A 21,116-nucleotide genomic window follows, 5' to 3' on the forward strand; every position below is an offset into this window, starting at 1 on the left:
ACGGTAGGTAGGGAACATAATTATCAATCTTGAAACAAAATTTCATCCAAATCAAATATCGACTTTAAATTTTTAAAATCGATTTTTTCCAGTGTAGGAGTCAATAAAGAATTTTTTCAATATTTTTATTCGAAAATTTGACTAGTTTTGTAAAAACCACTCCCAGAACGATTTTTTGTAGGATTTGTCGTTTTTAGACTACAGCCATTTGAAAAAAAAAATGATAAAAAAGTTTGGCCCTTTTCAAAAGACAGTCTAGATCATTTTTGGAATAACAAAATATGCAAAGTGGCTTTTTGTGACAAAGTTTTCATGTACAGAAAGTTTCATTAGAATCTGAGAGGGTGCTGCCAACTCTGAATACGATTTGGCGCGAAATTCGCCATGGGGCCTAGCAGTGCATGGTTGTGTATCAGTACTCGATTCCCACGAACTATACATTTTTGTGAAATAATGGTTAGATTTAGCTGAATAGTATGTTTAGAAGAATTATAGTACACTTCTGACCGCATAGAGGGCGCTAATACCAACTTTTCACAGAAAAGAGATAGAGATAGATGTTCGTAGGAATTACTGAAAAATGTTTCTTCTAAAACTTTGTGGAAGACACCTAATCTCTATCTCTCTCCGTTGAAAAGTTTGTGTTGGTGCCCTCTATGTGGTAACATGTGGAACTAAAGTGTTCTAATCAAAACATGACTCGTATTATTTACTATCATTCTTATGAACATGCTATTGAGCTAAACCTAATCATTGTTTCACAAAAATGTTTAGTTCATGGGAATCGAGTACTGATACACAACCATGCACTGCTAGGCCGCATGCAAAACTGACTCAGACATCACTTCGTTAAAAGTTTAATAACTTCTCTCAACAAAGCAAGATTGACTAGCAGTCTTCGACAAAGTTGTAGACAATTGAATAATCTTTCTTATTTTCACTTATAGCCATAATATGATGCACACAGTACCACCTAGCGGCGAAAATGCGAGCTAGTGGGTTTTCTCCATGTAAATTGTCGAAGAATCCCATGCAAACTTCAGGCACGTTGGTCCGGTAGCTAGACTTGTCCGATTTGCTTCAAAATTGGTACAAGTACTCCTGGTGGGACTAGGAATCGACTTAGGGGTGGGCCGATAGGGGTAGTTTTTTCTTGTCACTCTAATGGGCATGAATGGGTTAAAGTAACTCACAAAGAGTTACCCATATTAATAGGACATTTTACGGGACAATCCATCAAAAACATTTAAAAAGTATGTTCTGAAAACACTTAAAAACTTTATAAAGTGGCCTACGGTAGCAGTTAAAATTTCGCTTGAGACTACAGTATTTTTACAAACGCGAAGAGAAAAAGGGGGGACAACAAAGGGTGAGTCGCTTAGACCAATGTGCCATACACATTGTATCACCTACGATAACACGATATAAGATTACGATTCACAGAAAAAGTTTAAATTAAAAATAAGTTAAAGTAAAATTTTATATTTTTGTACATTTTGTACTCAAAAATCGAGCAATAAAGGGCGAACACGAAATTACTGCGACACATTCAACAGGGCATAACTTTTTTACCATTGGGTAAAAATCAACCAAATTTTGCACACTTTCTCATTGATGTGTATTGTTTACATGCTGTCAAACTCGAAGTCGTGTTTTTCGATTCAACGAAAATGGAGGTGAACCAACGCGAGTCGAGAAACAAATTCTTTCCAAACACCTGGAATTTCCTGACCTGTCGCACCGGCAGTTGGGAAAAATGTTGAACATTCACCATTCAACCGTCTCCAGAGTGTTGAAGCGGTTCCAGGAGCGGTTGACGTTGGACCACGGCAAAGAAGCTGGAAGAAAACCGGGACCGGAGAACACAAAGAACAACAATCGACGGCTAAAACTCGTGCACGGAAGCTCTACGAGAAGATGCTGACAAAATATGGCTGCTGTGTGATGGATGACGAAACGTATATAAAAGCCGATTTTAAGCAAAGTCCGGGGTTGGAGTTTTTCACCGGCAAGAGCAAGTTCTATGTGGACGACAAATTTAAGAAGAAGAAAATGTCGAATTTCGCCACCAAATATCTCATTTGGCAGGCTATCTGCTCTTGCGGACTGAGGAGTGAGCCTTTCGTGACAAAGGGCACAGTAAATGGCGAGATCTACAAATCTGAGTGCCGCGAGAAGCGCCTTTTGCCGTTTTTGCAGCAGCACGACGAAGCTCCGCTATTTTGACCAGATTTGGCATCATGCCACTATTCTAAAAGTGTCCTGGAGTGGTATGAGGCCAATTCTGTCCATTTTGTTCCAAAGGACATGAATCCGCCAAACTGTCCGGAGCTGCGCCAGGTGGAGCAGTACTGGGCAATGATGAAGCGGGAACTTCGGAAGAGCAAGAAGACAGTCAAAGACGAGGACATGTTAAGAAAATGGAAGAAACTGAGAAACTGGTACCGGATGACACTGTAAAGACTTTGATGGAGGGCATCAAGCGAAAATGTGTTCAATTTTACACTCAAGGCTCCATCGATTAACTTTTCTTTTGATTTTTGAAGTAAATATATGTATAAAACTACCCTAAAATTTTGGTTTGATTTTAAACATTATAAGAAAATTGGCATGACATTTTCGGTGTCGCAATAATTTCGTGTTCGCCCTTTATACTCAAAAAGTATAACAAATCACTACTTTATAAGTTTAGAGTAAAACTCATTTCAAATGGGAATGATTAAGTAGACTGTTCTAGTTCAATAACTAATCTACGAAAAAAGTTTCGAGTGATCAAAGTCACCCCGGTTTACGGTAATCAATTTTAGGTAGTTTTTCGGTGGCGTGTTGATCAATTTCAAATTATTTAGATCAAATCCCAAGTTGCCAAAATAAGGCTAAATGTTACCCCAGATACTTTACAGAAGACTCTATACCGACCAAATGCATACCTAGAGCACTATCGGTTTTGTTCCTCGTAAGTAACTTTCTACTCCACTACACAAGGATCGTTCCAAAAATGCATCATCGACAAAAAGTTAAAGAAAATCCCACGGGATTCCTGAGTTTCATCGGAGGCAAATACAACAAGCGCTCGAAGAGTTCCCTGTGCACTACATACCGCCGTTTGCTTGCTGTTGCCGAAGAGACAGTCGTATATGCCATTTTGACATTCAAAAAGTATACAAGTTAAAAATAACTTCTGCTGTCTATCGAACCACCTACATACATATCAGCCCTCTTCGAGGTCACCATTATTTCGATAGAGAATTCGAAAAGTCAATTCGTTTCCAGAAAAATCTCGACGTGTTTTAACCACTTGTTTGCTTCGCGAACGCAGGTTCTGTAACGTTTCAGGATTTAGCGTGTAACTGGTGATAAGTCAGGGCCAGTTACTGATGAAACGAGCTCGAAACACTATCCATGACTTACGTTTACAATTCGGAGAAAATCATCACTTTTTGTGCCAACCTATCCCCGCTAAGAAGAAGCAAGTCACTTAGAGTATGCAGTTGATTCACCTAATGCGATGTTTTTCAATTACTTTTTTAAACATGCTTTTAAGAAAGGAAATTAGTGGTTAATTCCGACGGGAAAGGTTTGTGCTGATTTCAACTCGAAATCGACATAAGCGTATGAGGTAGGTGCCCTGGCCAAAGGTACAAAGCTCGGTAAAAACCCACCATCAGTGATCACAATCGATCCCTATACGTGTGTTTTCAAGGATAATTACGACGCGTAGTTCGAATTGCACAACTAATTGTTGGACCCGGGGTATTCCGTAGACCGGGACGCGTGCGAACGAAAGAGATAGCTCAATCAGCATCATCATCATCATCATCATCATCACCATCACCGGGGGATCGGATACGAAATCCGCATGTGCACTGAATGCTGTGCCGATAGGGGCGAGAAAAATGATGCGTTTAATGTTTTCGGTTGAGCTGCGATCGGCGAAACTGGAGGCAATGTTGCCAAACATATCGATTCATCGGTATTTATACCGATTATTTATCTCAATACCGATATATCGATGAAGATTACATATTACAAAGAACAATAACATTCAGGTATCATTAGGTTTGGTTATATAAATTTAATACCGATTTTTCATTTACCGATCTGACCATCTGACAACGCTGGCTGGAGGAGCAGAGCAGATTTTTTTTTCAATCGCCCGGCTGATTGGAGTAAAGTTCAAGCAAATGGTTCAATTTTTATTCATCTCTTTGCACCGCGTCCGTTTTTGTTTTGTTTTTGTTCTTCTGTTTTGGAATTTTGCCTAGCCCCACAGAAGGTCTGCTGAAGTCAGCCAAATGGAGAGAAAGAGCGTCCAATTCAAATTCGTTCTGGATCTGTTGGAGTTGCTTGCTGCTATTGCTGCTGCAGGTTTCAAAGTGGGCTTGATTGGAAAATTAGCGGAAGCTTTTAGGAGAGCTATTTTGGACAGAAATACACATTCTGAGGGGGGCACTAAACGAGCGCCAGTGTGTGCGAGTGCCAGGGTTACCGGAGAGGGTCCGGCCGGGCAGTGGCTTGTGGCGCGAGTTGAGGCTAATTGGGGCTTTTGAGTTTTGTTTTCTGAAAGAGATGTCGTCACCAGATCTTGTTACCAGATCTCCAGAGGAGTAGCGTGTTCGGATTCACACAGAAACATGATATGCGAGAAGTAAATTGCTCTGCTAATTTGTGTTCAGAGATCACTGTTCTAGCGTGATGTTGGAAATAATTATGGATAGAAAAATAAAGTTCAGTTGTAGTTGTCAATAAAGATTAACTGACATTAACTATGTTGTACCCAAAGTAGTGTCCTATTTTGCCATGAAAGTTGTGGAAAAAAATTGCCAGATGAGTATAATTGAACCGGTGTACGTCATACGATAACCTCATTCAGCCCTCACTGCTATCAATTGGTCGGTGTTAAGTCAGACCGGACCAAGTCGCAAAACATCAAAAAATGAGTTAATGATAGCACTGGATAAAGAATTTCTTCATCTACATTCCACTTTTACCAGATTTGAAATATGAAACAATAAACAAGAATTATGGTAAAAATTATTTTCCAATTATAATGTAAAGGATGCTGCGATTCAAACTTTAAACGCGTTTTTCTCGAAATCAATGCACTGTTACTTAGTCCGGTCTGACCTAACACCGACCAATTAATACACAAATTTAATGGTAATTTTAGTTTCGTGCGAAAACAGATTTTTTTGGAACTCTATCAAAGTAACCAGGATTATTGTTATCTTCCCGTTCTGCGCTGCGATGGCGCGGGTGCCATTGACACTGGTTCGACCTTATAGCTTGAAGTAGCTGTCAAGTGGTTTACGAATCGCGGCAAGCAGAGTCCATACAGTCTGTGTATGTGTGTGCTTTTGTTTTCATTGTACACACCCTACTCAACTATGACACTCCAGTGCAGACACGGTCCTCTCGCGCGGGGAGGACCCAGCAAAAAAAGCGAAGCAACAGTCGGAAACAACGAAACCAAAAAAAAAAAAACGCACAAACATATGACACACATACAGGTATATACGCGCGCGGAAAAAGAGCGTGCTCGCAGCGTCGTTATCATAAATAAATAATTTGAGTGTGGATATTTGAATAATTTTTCAATAAATTTTTGCCCGATACAGACGAGACGAGTGCGGTGTCAAGGAAGAAGCATCACAGAAAAAAAATAACGAAGATCTAACCGGACAGCGGGACAAACGAAATAATTGCATTTTATTGGAATGTTTATTTGATTTGATAACCAACTGCGACGTACGAGGCAGTGAAAGACGCCCGGGGAGTGATTGTGAGTTTGATTGTAGGAAAACATAGTAGCGCGAAAACCGTGGGAATTGTCAATATCGAGCCACACAACTGACACGACCTGACCTGTGCTGTGCGGTGCTGATATCGCATAACACGTGGATTAGTGTCGATGGTAGTTTTCGACGGCTTTCTCTCCGGTAGATAAATATTTGCACCTGACAGAGATAAGGATTTGACTGGAATCGTTCATATCTTTTTTTGTCGAAGAAATAAGAAATGAAGCTAAGTTTGCAACCGAGCTAAAGCAAATGATGACACAATTCGTAATAAATGGCAACCATCGCGAATATAACAACAAATTCGAATAGTTTTTCACATGTTAGAACATACAAGAATTGTGATGATTAAATAGAATATGTACAGTGTTTGACAATCCAATAAGACCATTGTGGTGTCAACATTTCTTTTTAGCGCCCAACCACCCTCCAAGTCATGACTAAGTTAATGCCATCTATCGGTGGGCTCTGTTACTTATATGCTGAAGCATTACCAACTTCGTGACATGAGAAATAATGTGATTAAAACGAATAAAACAAAAGAGATAACTACTAGACGAAGCAAGGCGCAAGCATGTATTCGAACCATGTGTGTAGTAGTTATAATATCTTTGAGAAGACGTATTAACGAGTCATTAAAACCAAGTGACGAAAAATAGCGCCAGATTCATAATAAGATCTAATTGATGTTATGTTTCATCCTGTTTGATCCACTCATACATACATTTTATTGTTCCATACCAGCGCCTCTAATGGGCAGATTTGATCTGTCTCATCTCGATCTGTGCAGCATTAATATAGTTGTGCTAGAGTGCTAGACTCAACAAGAAAACTGATTCTACCTGTCCATGACGGAAATATCGCAAAAAAATTAAAAATACTATGCTGGATGTTATCAAGTGAGCCCAAGCCCGGAACTTTGGATCGGCAGCTGAACAGGAAAGTGTTGAAAGTCAATTAAGGGAAACCGAAGACTCCCGGATCAGGATGACGCCAAAAACTACGCCTGGATCGTAGCAACCGAACTGGACGAAGAAGCGGGAATTCTCAGGGATTTTAGATGGATCTGGCAAACCCCACAGAATCTCCAGGGAAATTATTAGTTAAACTGCATTTCAATAGAGTCTAATTATAGCAAATAAATTAGTGCACACATTTCCTCCAAATTTTGCATCATTCTGATCGCTAGTTTCTTGGACGCAAGCAGTTAGTTGTTACCTAGAAAGTAACTGTAGTAGTATTATCTCTTTTGTATTTTGTATATTTGCATTTATGCTTGCGAAATTAATCATAACCGCTGGAGCAACGTAACATCTACGAATTTCGAACAAATCGTTACTAATCAATCACAAATGGTGATAGTAAACAACAGAGAAAAGCTTTTTTCTTTCATTAAGGGGGTCTTCTGGTTGTGCTGTTTCACAACATGGTTTTTTTTTTTAATTTGCATATTTGGTATCTATACGTTACTACAAATGTGCCGAATTAGGGATGGCGCTATGGTCCTGACTTAGCCAATTAAATCGTAAGTTTCAATCATCATAAAATTTTTCTAAATTTTTATCTTTAAATCTCGACAAACATATGATTACGGCCTAAAAGCCAACTGTCAAAATCCACTTTGAATGGAAATTCCGGACAAACCGTTATGCGCCAATCAGATGTTTATAGTAACCGAAAGAGAAAAGTTTTTCATAAACTGTTGTGAACTGTGTTCGGCGTGTTTGTGTGCGTTTTTGCAAAAGTCGTGTTTTCGTTAGTGCTGGAATCTTCTGTCTAAAATATTTAGAATATCGTTCGCCCATGAGTTTTCATTTACTCAGCAGAAGCGTCGCTATAGCCTGACACGAGCTTTTGGGAAAAAATATTTTTCGTTTTTAGTTTTTTTTTAACGTAAAAAAATGCTGAAATTTTTTTTTATTTGAACATTTATAATTTTGCGAAACATTTGTTTTACCGAAAAGCTCGTGTCGGACTATAGGCAATTGAATAACAATAATAGAAATGTTGGTTACGGGCGTCCGATTTCGCTACCGCTCGGTAAAGATAGCCCCCATTTTTGAGTAAGCCGGGCAATCGAGTAGATCACAGGTTTGCTTGCTTCCGACGACGGGTCGGCGGCCACCTCTCTCGGTGCATCTCAGCGGCTTTGCGCCGCTGCGGTTCCTAGGCCTCGGTTTAGCGGCTAAGCCGTATTGTACTGATCTACCTTAAACAAGGACTCCCGATGGTTACCGGAAGTTTCCTGAAACATAATCTGGGAAATAAACATTTTCTGGCAACGCTCCAGCTCCCCGTTAAACTCCAACCATTTCGCCACCTGGGCGCCAGTTTGGCACTACAGAATGAACTTCCCTAATAAACATGATCCAAGAGCCTAACGACCTGTTCAGGGTATAATCCAAACAATATGTGGAATCGTTGGACCATATGGGTTAAAGTTCGTGTATACTTTTTTTTATTAGGGTTTGTTTACATTCGACGATTTTTGATTCGAGCCAACAACATTCAGCCAGTAAATAAAAACATTAAAAATTACAAAGCAATTCAAGCATGATTTTTGAAAACACCGTAACTAACAAATGTAAACAAACTGAGGTTATCACTCCCCGCATTCTACGCATCTTAATGTACATGCTGACAAACATTCGTTTCATTATTCGGTAATGCAGCTGAAAAATGCGCAATCGAAATAATGACGAACAAACAACTGACACGTCAACAGTGCATAAATACAGTTTCGTCATGTTAGTTACGTTAGGTTTGGTACTGCTGTAACACTTACGTTATTTTAATTTAATCGGTTTTTGTAACTAAATCATTAAAATATACTACAATCTTTCTACTAAAATGCTCAATATAGGTAATGTTTCTATAAGGGGAACAAGAGCACGCAGTTCCTTAATTCTAGCCAATATTTTAGAGAAAAAGAATGCAAGTAATGTTATTCTAAGCACCACTAATGCACTTTCAGCACATTTTTATTTTTAATTATCTAAATCTATCCTACAGTAGATCAAATCTAAATACTTGTGACAATGCGAGCAAAAATGAGACACTAAAATCGACTAATTGAAAAATGTCGAAAGTGTGAGAGTGATGCTCAGAATAACGTAACCTTTATTTGTCTTCAACACACTGCTCAAAAGTGACAAACTACAAATGTTGGTTGTCCTCATTGGCATACTGCCTCGGCGGAACAGTTCAGTCATAGAATTGATTAAAAAATGATAAGATTAGTCACCACAATTGACGAAACTGAAATAACGTAAGTGCAACAAAGATACCAAACCAACGAAAGTAAAACGACGAAACTGTGAGCGTGATACTAATAACATCGTAACTTTAATTTTTCTTCAATCCGCTCTTTTAAATGTCTTGATCGCGAATGTTCGTTCCATTCAATGGAAAGGCGTCTTTGGTGAGCATTTTGGATGAATAATTGGTGTAAAAATCGGTATGGTTTTTAAATAACATTTAAAACAAAACTTCGAAAATGTCATCGCCGTTTTCTCTGTTTGGGTCAAGTGCGAGTTTCGCTGTTTTCAAAAATCATGCTTGAATTGATCGACTGTTTAGTGCCTCATTTTCCCGGTAACAAAAAAATGCGGACGAATATGGTCAGGCTAGAGTCTGTATACAATATAGAGTCCCGTACAGAGGAATGCGCAGCACTGCGTAGAATACAGACTATTTATTTTTTTCTGGCAACCGGAATATTTGCTGTAACTTTGAGTGACTTTGATCAAACCACAAAATAAATTCATACTGAATGAAAAATTAAGCAACTTTATCGTGTCAAACGGAACATCCCAGCGAAAACCATTTCAAATATTATTTCATCTGATTAATCAATGAATAACGTTAACGCAGGACTCAGGTTATTTTAAGCGGATTTTTCTCGGATGAAGTTGACACTCGAATAGAACAGTAACAAAACCATGCCACTCTGACAGGACAATAATAACCGTTTTCAGTGAAGTCCAATGTTATACTATAATACTAAAACAAGACTTTTACAGTAACTAGGGTTAGCTATGCGTTGATTTTTTATTTTTTAATGTTATTTAACGAATCATTTTGCTCCATGCATTTAACATTCAATGCTAATTTACTGAATCATTGTTTGTTGGCAAATGAAATCAATTGTTACTTGAAATTTTAGTGTAAATTTATTGCAAGAACACTGCTTGAATAACGTCCAAATGCTCTTCAATTTAAAGATAACTTGAAGTTGCTTTCTTTATCATAGTTCATATCTGAAATTCCTTCATCATCTTATAAGTTGAACGATATAAAACTTAACCGAAAGCATCCGTAAATCAAACAAATAAAATCAGATCAAAAAGAGTATAATGAAGAGATGGAAGAAAAAGTAAAACAAGTGGTGCCAAATATAGTCTTGGTCTAAAATGTCTTCCTTTTTAGGTGGATCTTGTGGAGTTGGAGTATTCTGAAGATTTTTGACGATAGCGTGTTCGATAACTCAGAACGTAATCTAGTGTACCATATTGCAGGATACATTCTTAAGAGTGTCCCGAAAACTATACTGTTTGTGAGGCATGCTTTACACCATGTATTAGTACGACCCCATTTTAAAACAATTTACAAAGTTTACTATACTTAAAGATTTTAGTGGGGAAGCGCTATTGTATGTAACAGAAGTTGTTTATTTGTTTTTTATCGCGCTGGAGAGAATATTTCGAGACGTCACGAGTCTCGTCACTTATAATGAAAACGTTTCATCAAACCTGACAACACTCAGGGAATCACTTACCATAAATATCTTTGAAGAAGAATGTCATAATATTCGCAATTAGGTAATAGAGCGTTTTGTAACGTTCCGTTTGTAAATTTATCAACTATACAAAAAGGGAAAATCAGCCTGATAGTCATTCAATGACACTGTAGAGGTTCGGTGAATCAATTAAAATATGCATTCATCGCGTTCTTCTTGACTTGCTGATTTTTGTAAGCAATATAAGAAATGAGAAAAGGTAAATATATAAACAAATAGTTTTCACTCCTATCATTGTAATATTTTTCCTGCCAATAACAATACTCCCCTTGCGAGCACGCATGAGGACGTAGCTAAAGAAGTATGTTTGTTTACTTTGCACGATAGGTAGCTGGTGACATGTTCGATTGGTAGATTTGGCTTCATTCTGTGCGAGCCTTTACATAAGTAAACAACGCCCTTGGGTCAGGCGATTTAAATAGTTTGACGTTTAACTCAACTCGCCTGTGCTAATTGCCCCTAGGAACGAATGCTATTTGCGAATGCAATTTAAAGGCAATTTCAATACTTAGACAAATTTTCTGGCGGCTGCAATGGACTTGATTGTTTTTTGCATTTTTCATGGCGGTGGCATGTTTGACTTAAGCTTAAAATGGTTTTTTATAATAATTGGCGTGTTCTCGCTTGTATTTTGTTTGTCTAGTGCACTTCGTTTAGCCAACGAATGTGGGAAATCGTGGAATCGTGAGTAAGTATAGTGGAGCAAGATCTCTGACCTAAAATCTTAAAGGTCAGATTATGGTAAGTTTTGGTGTGCAATACCAATTTCACCATTGATTCTTTCTATAGTTTGGTGGTGATTACCTAGTATACTGATAAGTTTATGTGAGTAGATAATGAATCCGAAAATAAATATTTTTTGTAATTTTCATATTAGGCAATTAGGGGCGATTAAATGGCGCGTTCCCTGGGCGATTTGGAGGCGATTTAAGGGCGGGTAGAGCGGCAAAAAAATGACGGCAGCAAATCGCCCAAATGTTGCATTTGAAATAGCCCCCTAATTGCCAGCAACTTGCTGGCAAATTGAAGGGTAATTAGCGCATCCGAGTTGGCAAATAGCCCCCCGTTAGCCAGCAACTTGCCCTTTTTGACTGGCTTATATAGCTGGTCGATGCAATGTCTGAACATTTTAAACTTATCGACTAATTTTCTCCTAATATTGTGACATCCGTCATAAATATTAATGTCGAATGGCATCATCAAAGTAGCCAACTGTGCGGCACAATTGCTATTATTCTTCAAGTGCATTTTGGATATATTCTCTCTGGTGCGACGAAAAACATGCCGAGAGGACCAGTAACGTAAAACAATGCGTTTCCGAATTGCGTGATTGAGTATTTTGAGAAACATTTCATAAAAAGAATTCGTCAAGCATTCATTTAAACTACAAGTCACTCGCCTTTTACACAAAAATCCTGGTTGTCAAGTGGATTGCACTGATTTAACATTTTCTAGCAGAAATTGAAATCAAACACGTCTAGTGGCCTGCTCTTCTGCTAGAAAATGCAACCCCAGTGCAATCAACTGTCCCGGTGTTTTTAAATGAAAAACGCCATTAGTAAACTTTGCAGCCAAATGGACGATTTTTCTCTCCGCGTGTCTTTACATTAAAAACATCGTCTTTTTGCATTACGAGCAATTGCCATCTGCATGATCATTCTCAGGGATAGACCGTTCCCAAGACGGATACAGGTGTGCACATAAGTTTTATTCCATAATTGTTCTAATCGGTAGATCCGAGATGAAGCTTGGCCATTTCTCACTTTTCATCGTGCGCCAAAGAATCAGGATGCACGTTCGGATGTTTATGTTTACTTCAAGGGCCCCGGCCGCCATGCTTAATTTTGCAAGTATAATACTAATACACTCAAAAGTGTCAAATGTTCCCACCTTTCTCTCCATCTTGGACCGTTCCATCATCAAATTATAGTCGTCAATTATGATCTTGTCAAACTGCAAATGACGTGAAAACCAGTGATACCAGATAAGATATAAGCATACCTAAAGCGAGAATTTTGGTTTTACGATTGGCAAGTTCGACATTGCGTAAAAACTACTTCACTTCCCAAAAAAAAAAGAGATTATTAAAAACGAAATTAATTATAACATAATGTTTTGAATATCGAAACTAGTGCCTGTGATAGTTTTTCAGATTCTGCTTGCAAGCATGTTGATTTATAAAGCAAATAGCCTGCCCATTTGGACCTTCCAGGTTGCAGAATGGGTAATTCGACAGTTTGCACGACACCACCCGCGTTACAATTTAGTATGGTCAAACTGGCGTCGAAAAGTGTCAACCAAGTTTATCTGACGTATGCTTAATCATCATTAGCGTTAGAATGTTCGTCTTTGGTTGGGTTTAAAGTTTGTTTATTGTATAACTTTCACTCTACAACTTGATGGTAAATGTAAACATGGTCCGAGTTACTGATACGGTTCATGAGTTGGTCGAAATCATGAAGGGTTCGAGACAGCGGAGCACACGATAAAAAAGAGGTTTGGTAAAACCAACACTCTTGAGGATTTGGCCAAAATTCTGACATAGGAACGCTCCCGTAAACCGCAAAAATGAAAATGCAGCCGTAAGTCTTCTGACATCAAACAAAAAGCTTTCTGATCGCGATATTGCTAAAAAATTAGCAATAGCATAGGGACACACTTATTTTTTTTTCTGCAGAATCTCAGCTTTTTTCGCGTCTTTTGCCGAAATCTCAACAGCTGAGATCTCAGTAAACATTTTTTTGGCTGGGATCTCAGTAAAAGTGACGTTTGATGATAACTGAGATCCGGAAAATATTTCACCCCAAATCAGCAAACAAATCTCATTTTACCGAGATATCAGTTTCTAAATTTGCTGACTACTGTAGGGAAATTGTCGAGCCGAATTGAGTGTGTACAGCAAATAAAGAGGACAAAAACATCAGATTTCTTTTAAAAAAACGCTCCCATCTTTGTACAACATACGTGCCAGAGTACCGAAACAATGTATTTTAATGAATTTAAGGTTGGACAGAGAATGGGCAAAAATCGAAAACGAAAAAAAGCAGTTTTTTCCCACGCCGTGTGTTAGATATTCATAAAAATCAATCAGCTTATGTAGAATGTTGTTACAGTACTGCTGATTGATTTTTATGAAGATCTAACACACGGTGTGGAAAAAATGGCTTTTTTCGTTTTCGATTTTTGCCCATTATCTCTCTAACCTTAATGTCAGTTCGGTAAAAAGCTCTTGGTATGGCAACAATATGTTCATGTGGCATCATTGGTGTAGATTACAGGAACAAATGCACCCGAAAATGACTTTTATCTGTGTATCGAAAACAGAATATTACCCCGTTTCTTGGTCCATATCTTAATTTTTTTGTTTTGATTATTGGTTTTGTTAACAATATGCATACGTAGTTAAATCTTTATGTATAACTTTAATACAACATATTGCAACAAAAGCTTCAACAGTACTTTTACTCAGAGCACTCGCGACCCTTTTGAAAACGCTAGCGATTGTCAAAACGAATAATCAGGATCTAGACCAATAAATAGCTTTGTATTGTCACTTCTTCTCGTAGAGCTTTACTCGCTTTCATTCGCTGCAAGATTTAACCCAGTTTCACGCGTTCACTGTGATCCAAGATCTAAGAATCGGCTTTAAAGTACTTAGAAATACATGTTCCATAACGAAAAGTGAAACCAATAACTTCCGACAAACTTCTTTTAACTAGTATTTACGCGATAACCGAATATGACAATCCTTGACAGTTCTAGAAAATGGAAAATGTTATAGACTACACGTTTACAAACTGTAGAAGTCACTAAATCGAAATTAGCAGAAGAATAACCACAGAATTTTCGAACGCCGAAATTTATTCTAAACCTTCTGATCTGGCAGGCAATTTGTAGATGTGGAGAAACGGTTCAACTTCTGTTTTCTATTACCAATTCTGTGTAATCACTAACACAATTTTGTGATATTTAAATGAAACTATTTTCAAGACTGGCCGTGGCCTGGTGGAACAGGATCGTAACATTGTCCTCTACATTGAACATCGGATGCGAAGTCGATCTTGCAAAACCATTGGGACTGGCTAAGATTACTTACAAATCACAGATTTGAGCAAGTGAAGTAATCCGAAGAAAATCACTTAGCACTGATGCCTGATATCTTTTAATTCGCGTAAAATTTACTAAATGTATCATTAATGACATCACCAAAATAACTAGAAACTATAATTATGGATAAGCTCAATAATTTCAGCATCACTAGCTTCCGACACATGGAAGAGAATACATGACGCTTACTTTCTCTTTGCCGTAGGGTAAGGTAGGTGTAAGGCCCACTTTTTATGATGATTTCGGTTACACTTCTTAAGTCAATTCGTCACTTCATTAGCCTTTTTGAGGTTCTCAAGGCGTTTACATTATTGTACAGACATGCATCAATTCTCTTCACTCTTCACACTCTTTTTCGGGCACGCTCTTCTTCCCTTTCAGGCAGACCCTCGGTGTATTATAGAGTCCGGTGCTGAGGAATGCGCAACACTGCATAAAATGATGACTACTTCTTTGTTTCTGGCAATCACTGTTTTCGCTGTAACTTTGAGTGAATTGACGACTTATTGTTCCATGGCTTACAGCACTTTATTTATAATACTCTTCCATGTAATTTATTGTACATTGTTACAAAAAAAGCATAATAAACTGAATAAAGTGTCTTGTTTAGTCTATTGAAATATTTTGATAAAATTATTTTTATCAATACAATTACTTTGCACGATTTGTGCCATTTGCTTGCTCGATTGGTTGATTTGGCTTCACTCTGTGCGAAAATTTAAACATAAACAACGCCTTCGATTTCGACGACGCCCGCTCGTCAAATGTTTACATTGTAGCCTCTCATAGTAATAGACCAGCGGAGGTATTTTTATCGAGCCAAACAGTCACAATCCGGAGCCAAACAAGCATGCAAACAAGCAGAACAAGTTTCGCGATTTTATTTAAAAAATGTATTTTGTTATTCACTGTAGGATACACTTTTCATGTCCGTATTACTATTTTACAATGGTATTTAGAAAGATATTTATTGTAATCTATATAACAGCATTAAAAGCATTTTATTTATGCACTTTTACATGAACTTTGTGTTTTTATAGAAATTGGATACTTTTTTGCTTTCCTTTGTTTCTTGTTGCTCGGTATCAAGCGTATAACTTCTCTTATGATTCATATATTAAACCTCTTGAAAAAATATTTTGTAAAGACGCTGAATCCCTCTGGATAAAGACTCGCCATCTCTATCTTATTCTTATTATTTATCAGTAAGTGTCATTCCAATCGAGCACGAGACCTGTCAAAAGCCCTCATTCCGAAGAAATCGCTTCGAATCCTTCTGAAACGAGGGCCATTGACAGGTCTCGTGCCCGATTGGAATGACACTGACAGATAAATGGTAAACAAACGATTGACGCGTCCAGTCTTTATCCAGAGGGATTCAGCGTCTTTATTATTTTGATAGTAACAGATGATCGAATACATTCGAGCACGTTCGAGCTTGCACATTTTTGGGTGATGCCAGTTTAACATGCTTGTTTTTCTAGTTGCCAGTTTTGCGGTTTTTACATCCGCGAGTCTATTACTATGAGTGTTTATAATTGTTGAATAGTAAAGTATCGGACAAAATACTAAGGCAACCTAATACACAATACAAAATTAGTCATTTTCTATAAAATATTCGTTGAATATCGAGTTATTTTTACACAAATCAATTAATTTATTATCGAATTTTATTAATAACTTGAGGATAGAACATATCCACCGCCTTTACATTGAAAGTAAAAGAAATTTTTGAACTTCGAAAATCAGCGACAAAACAATAAGACCTCACAGCACTGGGGGAATAAAGTTTGTATTTGAAAAGCACTGGCGGTGGCTTGTTTACTTTGTCAGTTGTGTGAGTTCGAGTGCAACGGTTGCTCATCTGTTACATTCGAACTCACGTAACTCCCATGTAAACAAACCACCGAGAAAAACGTCAAACGAACTTCATCCGGCTCATTTTGTGAGGTTATTTCGGTTGGTGTCAGAGGGGGAACAACTTGACAGCTCCTATACAAATCGTTGAAACCACTTTTTTGGGTCTGTGGGTCTAAAATGGCGGATCAATCTTTATTGAAGAGCAATTTCTAAAAAAAGCGTAAACTTGTTCACAGTGAACATTGTCATGTTCAATTTTTTTTAATTTCGATAATTCATTTTAAAGACTTTTTGGGGGTTTGGTGTTGTTTTGTTATAAAAATAACGCATCTTTATTCCAATGCATTACTATTAAATGATTCATGATTTTTTGAAATCATCGGTGTACAAACAAGCGGCGCTCATGCTAGTTAGTGAGCACCAGCTCTCAAGATATTAGGTAGTAATATTTGTATTGCAATGTAAACAACACACACAATGATACTGGACTGTTTTTCTCCCTCTCCGATAAAAAATGAGCTGTCATCACTTCTGAATTTCGTGGAAACCTTTTCACCGTAAATGTCGCAGCGCCTATCAGTTAGATGCTGTGCTGTCAGAAATAAACAATCGAAGTCTAGCCCGCTTTTGTTAAAAATGATAATCACGAAACTAAATGTATTTAAGAATTAATGACAAACTTTTTTTATGCGAAAGATGTTTCAAGGGCGATGGGAGATGGAAAAGTTCACACTAGAAGCGCACTCAAATCAAATCATGCATTTTACATTTTACATTCGGCACAATTTGTAATCCTTTCATGAAACTCCAAAATGACGAATTAACTTGTTTGTATTTATATTAAATTATTACGCTGTTTTGAAATGATCGTCTTCATTACCTCTTCCGAATGTAAATAAAGAAAACAGGTTCGTAAAAGACGTCACGGAATAATTTTCTCGCATAGAAATTTACAGTATCACAATTAGGGGACGGCATTCTATGGTGGCGACATCATTCGAAACACGGTGGTTTCAAGCAACTTAGGCCAAACGTCAAGTTGCGGGAGGGTTGGTTGGTGTAAAACCTAATTACTGGTGTCCGCCGGTAGATGACATAATTTTAATCATAACGTGGTTGCTGGTGGGGCAAGAGTAATTTAAGCGCCGCGGTGTTCTTATTGTTTTGTACGTAACTGTATGTGTAAGTCGTGCAACCATGCTTTCATTCAACGCAAGCTTTCATTGGTTCCCGATTATTGCACAAAGTGAACGTGCCACAACGAATCAGACGAATCATAGTAGACACTGACACAAAGTAAGCGATTACAATTTTTGTTTTATTTTTTTATCAACATTAAAAACCTCAATCTTTCTTGAAATGGATATAATTGAACGATATAAAAGTGAATGGGTCGAATTTTCCATTCAGCACGACTCGCATCAGGTTCATTTTCAACCATAAAAATGAGCCTAGCTTTTTTACAACTCTGCTAATGAGTGCAGTCAGCTTATAAAAGAGAACCGAATTTTGTAAACTCTGTCAAAAACTCGATAAATTTAATCATCTACCTGACCGGTTTTTTTGTAAACCTTTTCACCGAAACTCTGCTCACAGGACGAATAAGAATTATTTATTCAGGACTGACGGGACAAAATCAACATCCGTTTAACACTATGGGAAAGATCGCCTCTGTTATATAATGAGTAAACAGTACGGTTGTTCCTTCTAATGCAACCGAGCGCGTTTTTTCCTTAGTGTAGCAACAGTAAAATTATTTAGAGGTTTTTGTTTTTTTACCAAAAAGTCAAATAAAGTCAAAACTAGAAAACCAGATCGTATTCCATGGTTTCAACACGATCTTTGCTGTATCAATCGTGAAGCCATCTCCTGGTAGTGCCCTTCCTTTTGTACTTGTCGCAACCGTTTTTCATAACCGTTTTCTCTTCTGGCATTCTGCCAACAGACCCAGTCCATCGTAGTTGACAGATTTCCGCAAAACGTACTGGTAATCGACTAACAGCGAGGAAAATTAGTTTGCAAAAGAAAATAAATTCCAATTCCCAATCGCTCGGTTCCACCGCGTCTAAAAGTTTCAATAAACATGCCCACAGCGACATTTCCTCGTCCCACCTGCAGTTATGGCAATTTCCTTCCCAGCAGTACCACCTACCTTCTTCTACCGAAAACAGAAACTCACAGGGGGGTCAGCGTCAGCGGCAAGATCGTGACAGTAGACTGCACCTGCTGGGAGTACATATGCCCGTATGTATGTCTGTGCATCTTCGAGTTCTTGCGCGGCCATGAAAATTCATTCTGCCCATCGTCCCTCGATCGAGCCTGACGGCGGCCGCAACCGCAGTTCCAATTCCAATATCACGGTTGTTATCGCGTTTGTTCCGTTCGTGTTTCACGTCTGCTACCTGCCGCGATCCGAAATAAGTTCGGCGGCTGCCAAACCGAATTCGTTTAGTCGTTGTTTTGACAGTCGTTTGTTTCTTTTTTTCTTTTTTCTTTCAGGAACTCCAGTACGGTACAGCAGATCCAGCAGCAGTCGAACCTGAAAATGTGATAGCCAAACGGGATAACAGTGTAAATAGTGTCAACGGCAATAGCCATGTGATCAATAGTGTTAGTGGTGCAGTGCAAAGGCCCAGTTCGCCCGCTTCCTACCCGACACGGTTCGATAAGGCCTACTACGACTATCAGAATGGGCAGCTGTCGGTGACGGGTACACCGAAGCCGCCTACGACCGAGCTGGACGATCTGCTAATCAGTGTCAAAACCACCAAGGGCTACCACGACACCCGGCTGGAGATGATCATCAAAACGTGGTACCAGCTGGCGAAGGAACAGGTAGGGGGACAGTTCGTCATAATTTTTCGTGTTTTTTTTTGTTTAGCACTTTTCCACAGCACTACGTATAGGTAGTATCTTTAGACGAGAGAGGCAAGTTTGGCTTGAATCCATTGCTTGGTTTTGTTTTGTTTTGTTCTTGACTGACGCAAAACCCGCAGCAATTGTTCCGCACCGTGAAGCAGAAAGGCTACAACACCGCAAAGACTTTGTGCATTCCGAGCACGGCTGGGAGTCTTTGTGGTTTGTGCTAAGTAAATGAACGGAACAAACAGATTTCCTGTGGTTCATTATTCTGCTGGTGGCACAGGGTTCAGGCTTAAAGCTAAGCAATGTTTTTTTTACTTAAATATTCGAGCAAATTTACCAATGTTGACGAATGACATAATTAATTTTGACAGACTTCAACGTATCGGGTAAGCATTTGAATTCGCCCTCTGGTAACTTTATTCGAGAAGATATGGAACTTGATAGCGACCAACATGTTAGAGATTTGTTCAAATTGATCCTTGTTTTACCTTAGAGGCCAGTGGTTTAAGTCACAGGGATTTGACTCTTATCCCAGCAAAATGATAGAGGACAAGGTTGTTAGAGGGAATCTTCAAAATAATTTTTATTATTTTACGCAAGAAATGAAAAGCAAAAAGTTTAACAACGTATCTTTAACGTCAGCTGCATCAGGAAAAAAACAGAAAACAGCACATGGCTTAATGACCATATTGAAATACTTTTTTTTTATTCAAGCTTCTTTATAATTAAACCATTTATCTTAGCGCACTTGAATTTCTTTGAGATAAGTACTCCCTTTTCAAGCCTTCGTGTCAGAAGCACTTGCCGCCGCATTTGTCCCTTTTTTAGCCTCTCTTTCTACAGTACCCAACCCAGTTAAAACCTTTCCTACCTTTTTATTTTCTGCTTTCCTGCCTCTGGAGCGTCCTTTTTTGTCCGAGAGAAGAAGTACCTGCCAGCATCTTTGCTTTCGCTTATTTCTTTTGATTAGCGTCAGCAAGATGACACAAAAAAATGAAAACTTTAATTACGTACACGTGCACTGCTTTTTTTTGCACTTCCTTCGTCATTTGTAAGGGCTCGTGGGGCACTAATAAAATTATTTTAATTTGTGTTTTTGAGCAACCACGGATCAAGTGGGGTCTGGTACTCTTTATTGGTAAACGTGAACACTTTGAATTCGTTGGCTTCGGTGGATTTTTCAATAGTTTGGCGGCATAGTTGCAATTTAATTTGACCGAACTACTTCGATTCCTTTGAATATGAGAAAGATTGCGTGATTGAGTATGAGAACTATAAGAATAGTACAAAATTTCAATCAGAAAATCTTAACAAAACATTATCAAAAGTATGTCTCCCATTGAAACTGGTTATAGTTTATTTCAACTACTAGCGAGACTAAATTTAGACAACAATTTGATACAAAATTGCATTCTGTTGTTGAATCACTCTGATCGGGATGCATACAAAGACGAGTATGAACATGTGAACTAGAATGTGCACGAGAATAAAAATCAATGGGGATGAATTCGAGAATCAGTATGAGGACGAGTACGAATACGAGTACGAAAACGACTGTGATAACTAGTACGAGAAAGAGTATACGAACGAGCATGAGAACGAGTGTTAGTAGGAGGACCAGTTTGAGAACGAATATGAGAACAAGTACAACAAAGAGTACGAGAGCGAGGATGAGAACGGGTACGAAA

General features: G+C 38.3%; 1 protein-coding gene across 1 annotated transcript in view; it reads left to right on the top strand.

Moving 5' to 3' along the window:
* LOC131694082 (fringe glycosyltransferase) overlaps positions 1-21,116 on the top strand; it is a 452,643-nt gene that overhangs the window by 28,659 nt on the left and 402,868 nt on the right. The window contains exon 2 of the mRNA XM_058982458.1: positions 19,063-19,398. Within this exon, the coding sequence (XP_058838441.1) occupies positions 19,063-19,398 (336 nt within the window). The remainder of the gene's footprint in view (positions 1-19,062; positions 19,399-21,116) is intronic.

This window comes from Topomyia yanbarensis, chromosome 3 (genome assembly GCF_030247195.1).
Source record: "Topomyia yanbarensis strain Yona2022 chromosome 3, ASM3024719v1, whole genome shotgun sequence".
Classification (NCBI taxonomy): Eukaryota; Metazoa; Arthropoda; class Insecta; order Diptera; family Culicidae; genus Topomyia; species Topomyia yanbarensis.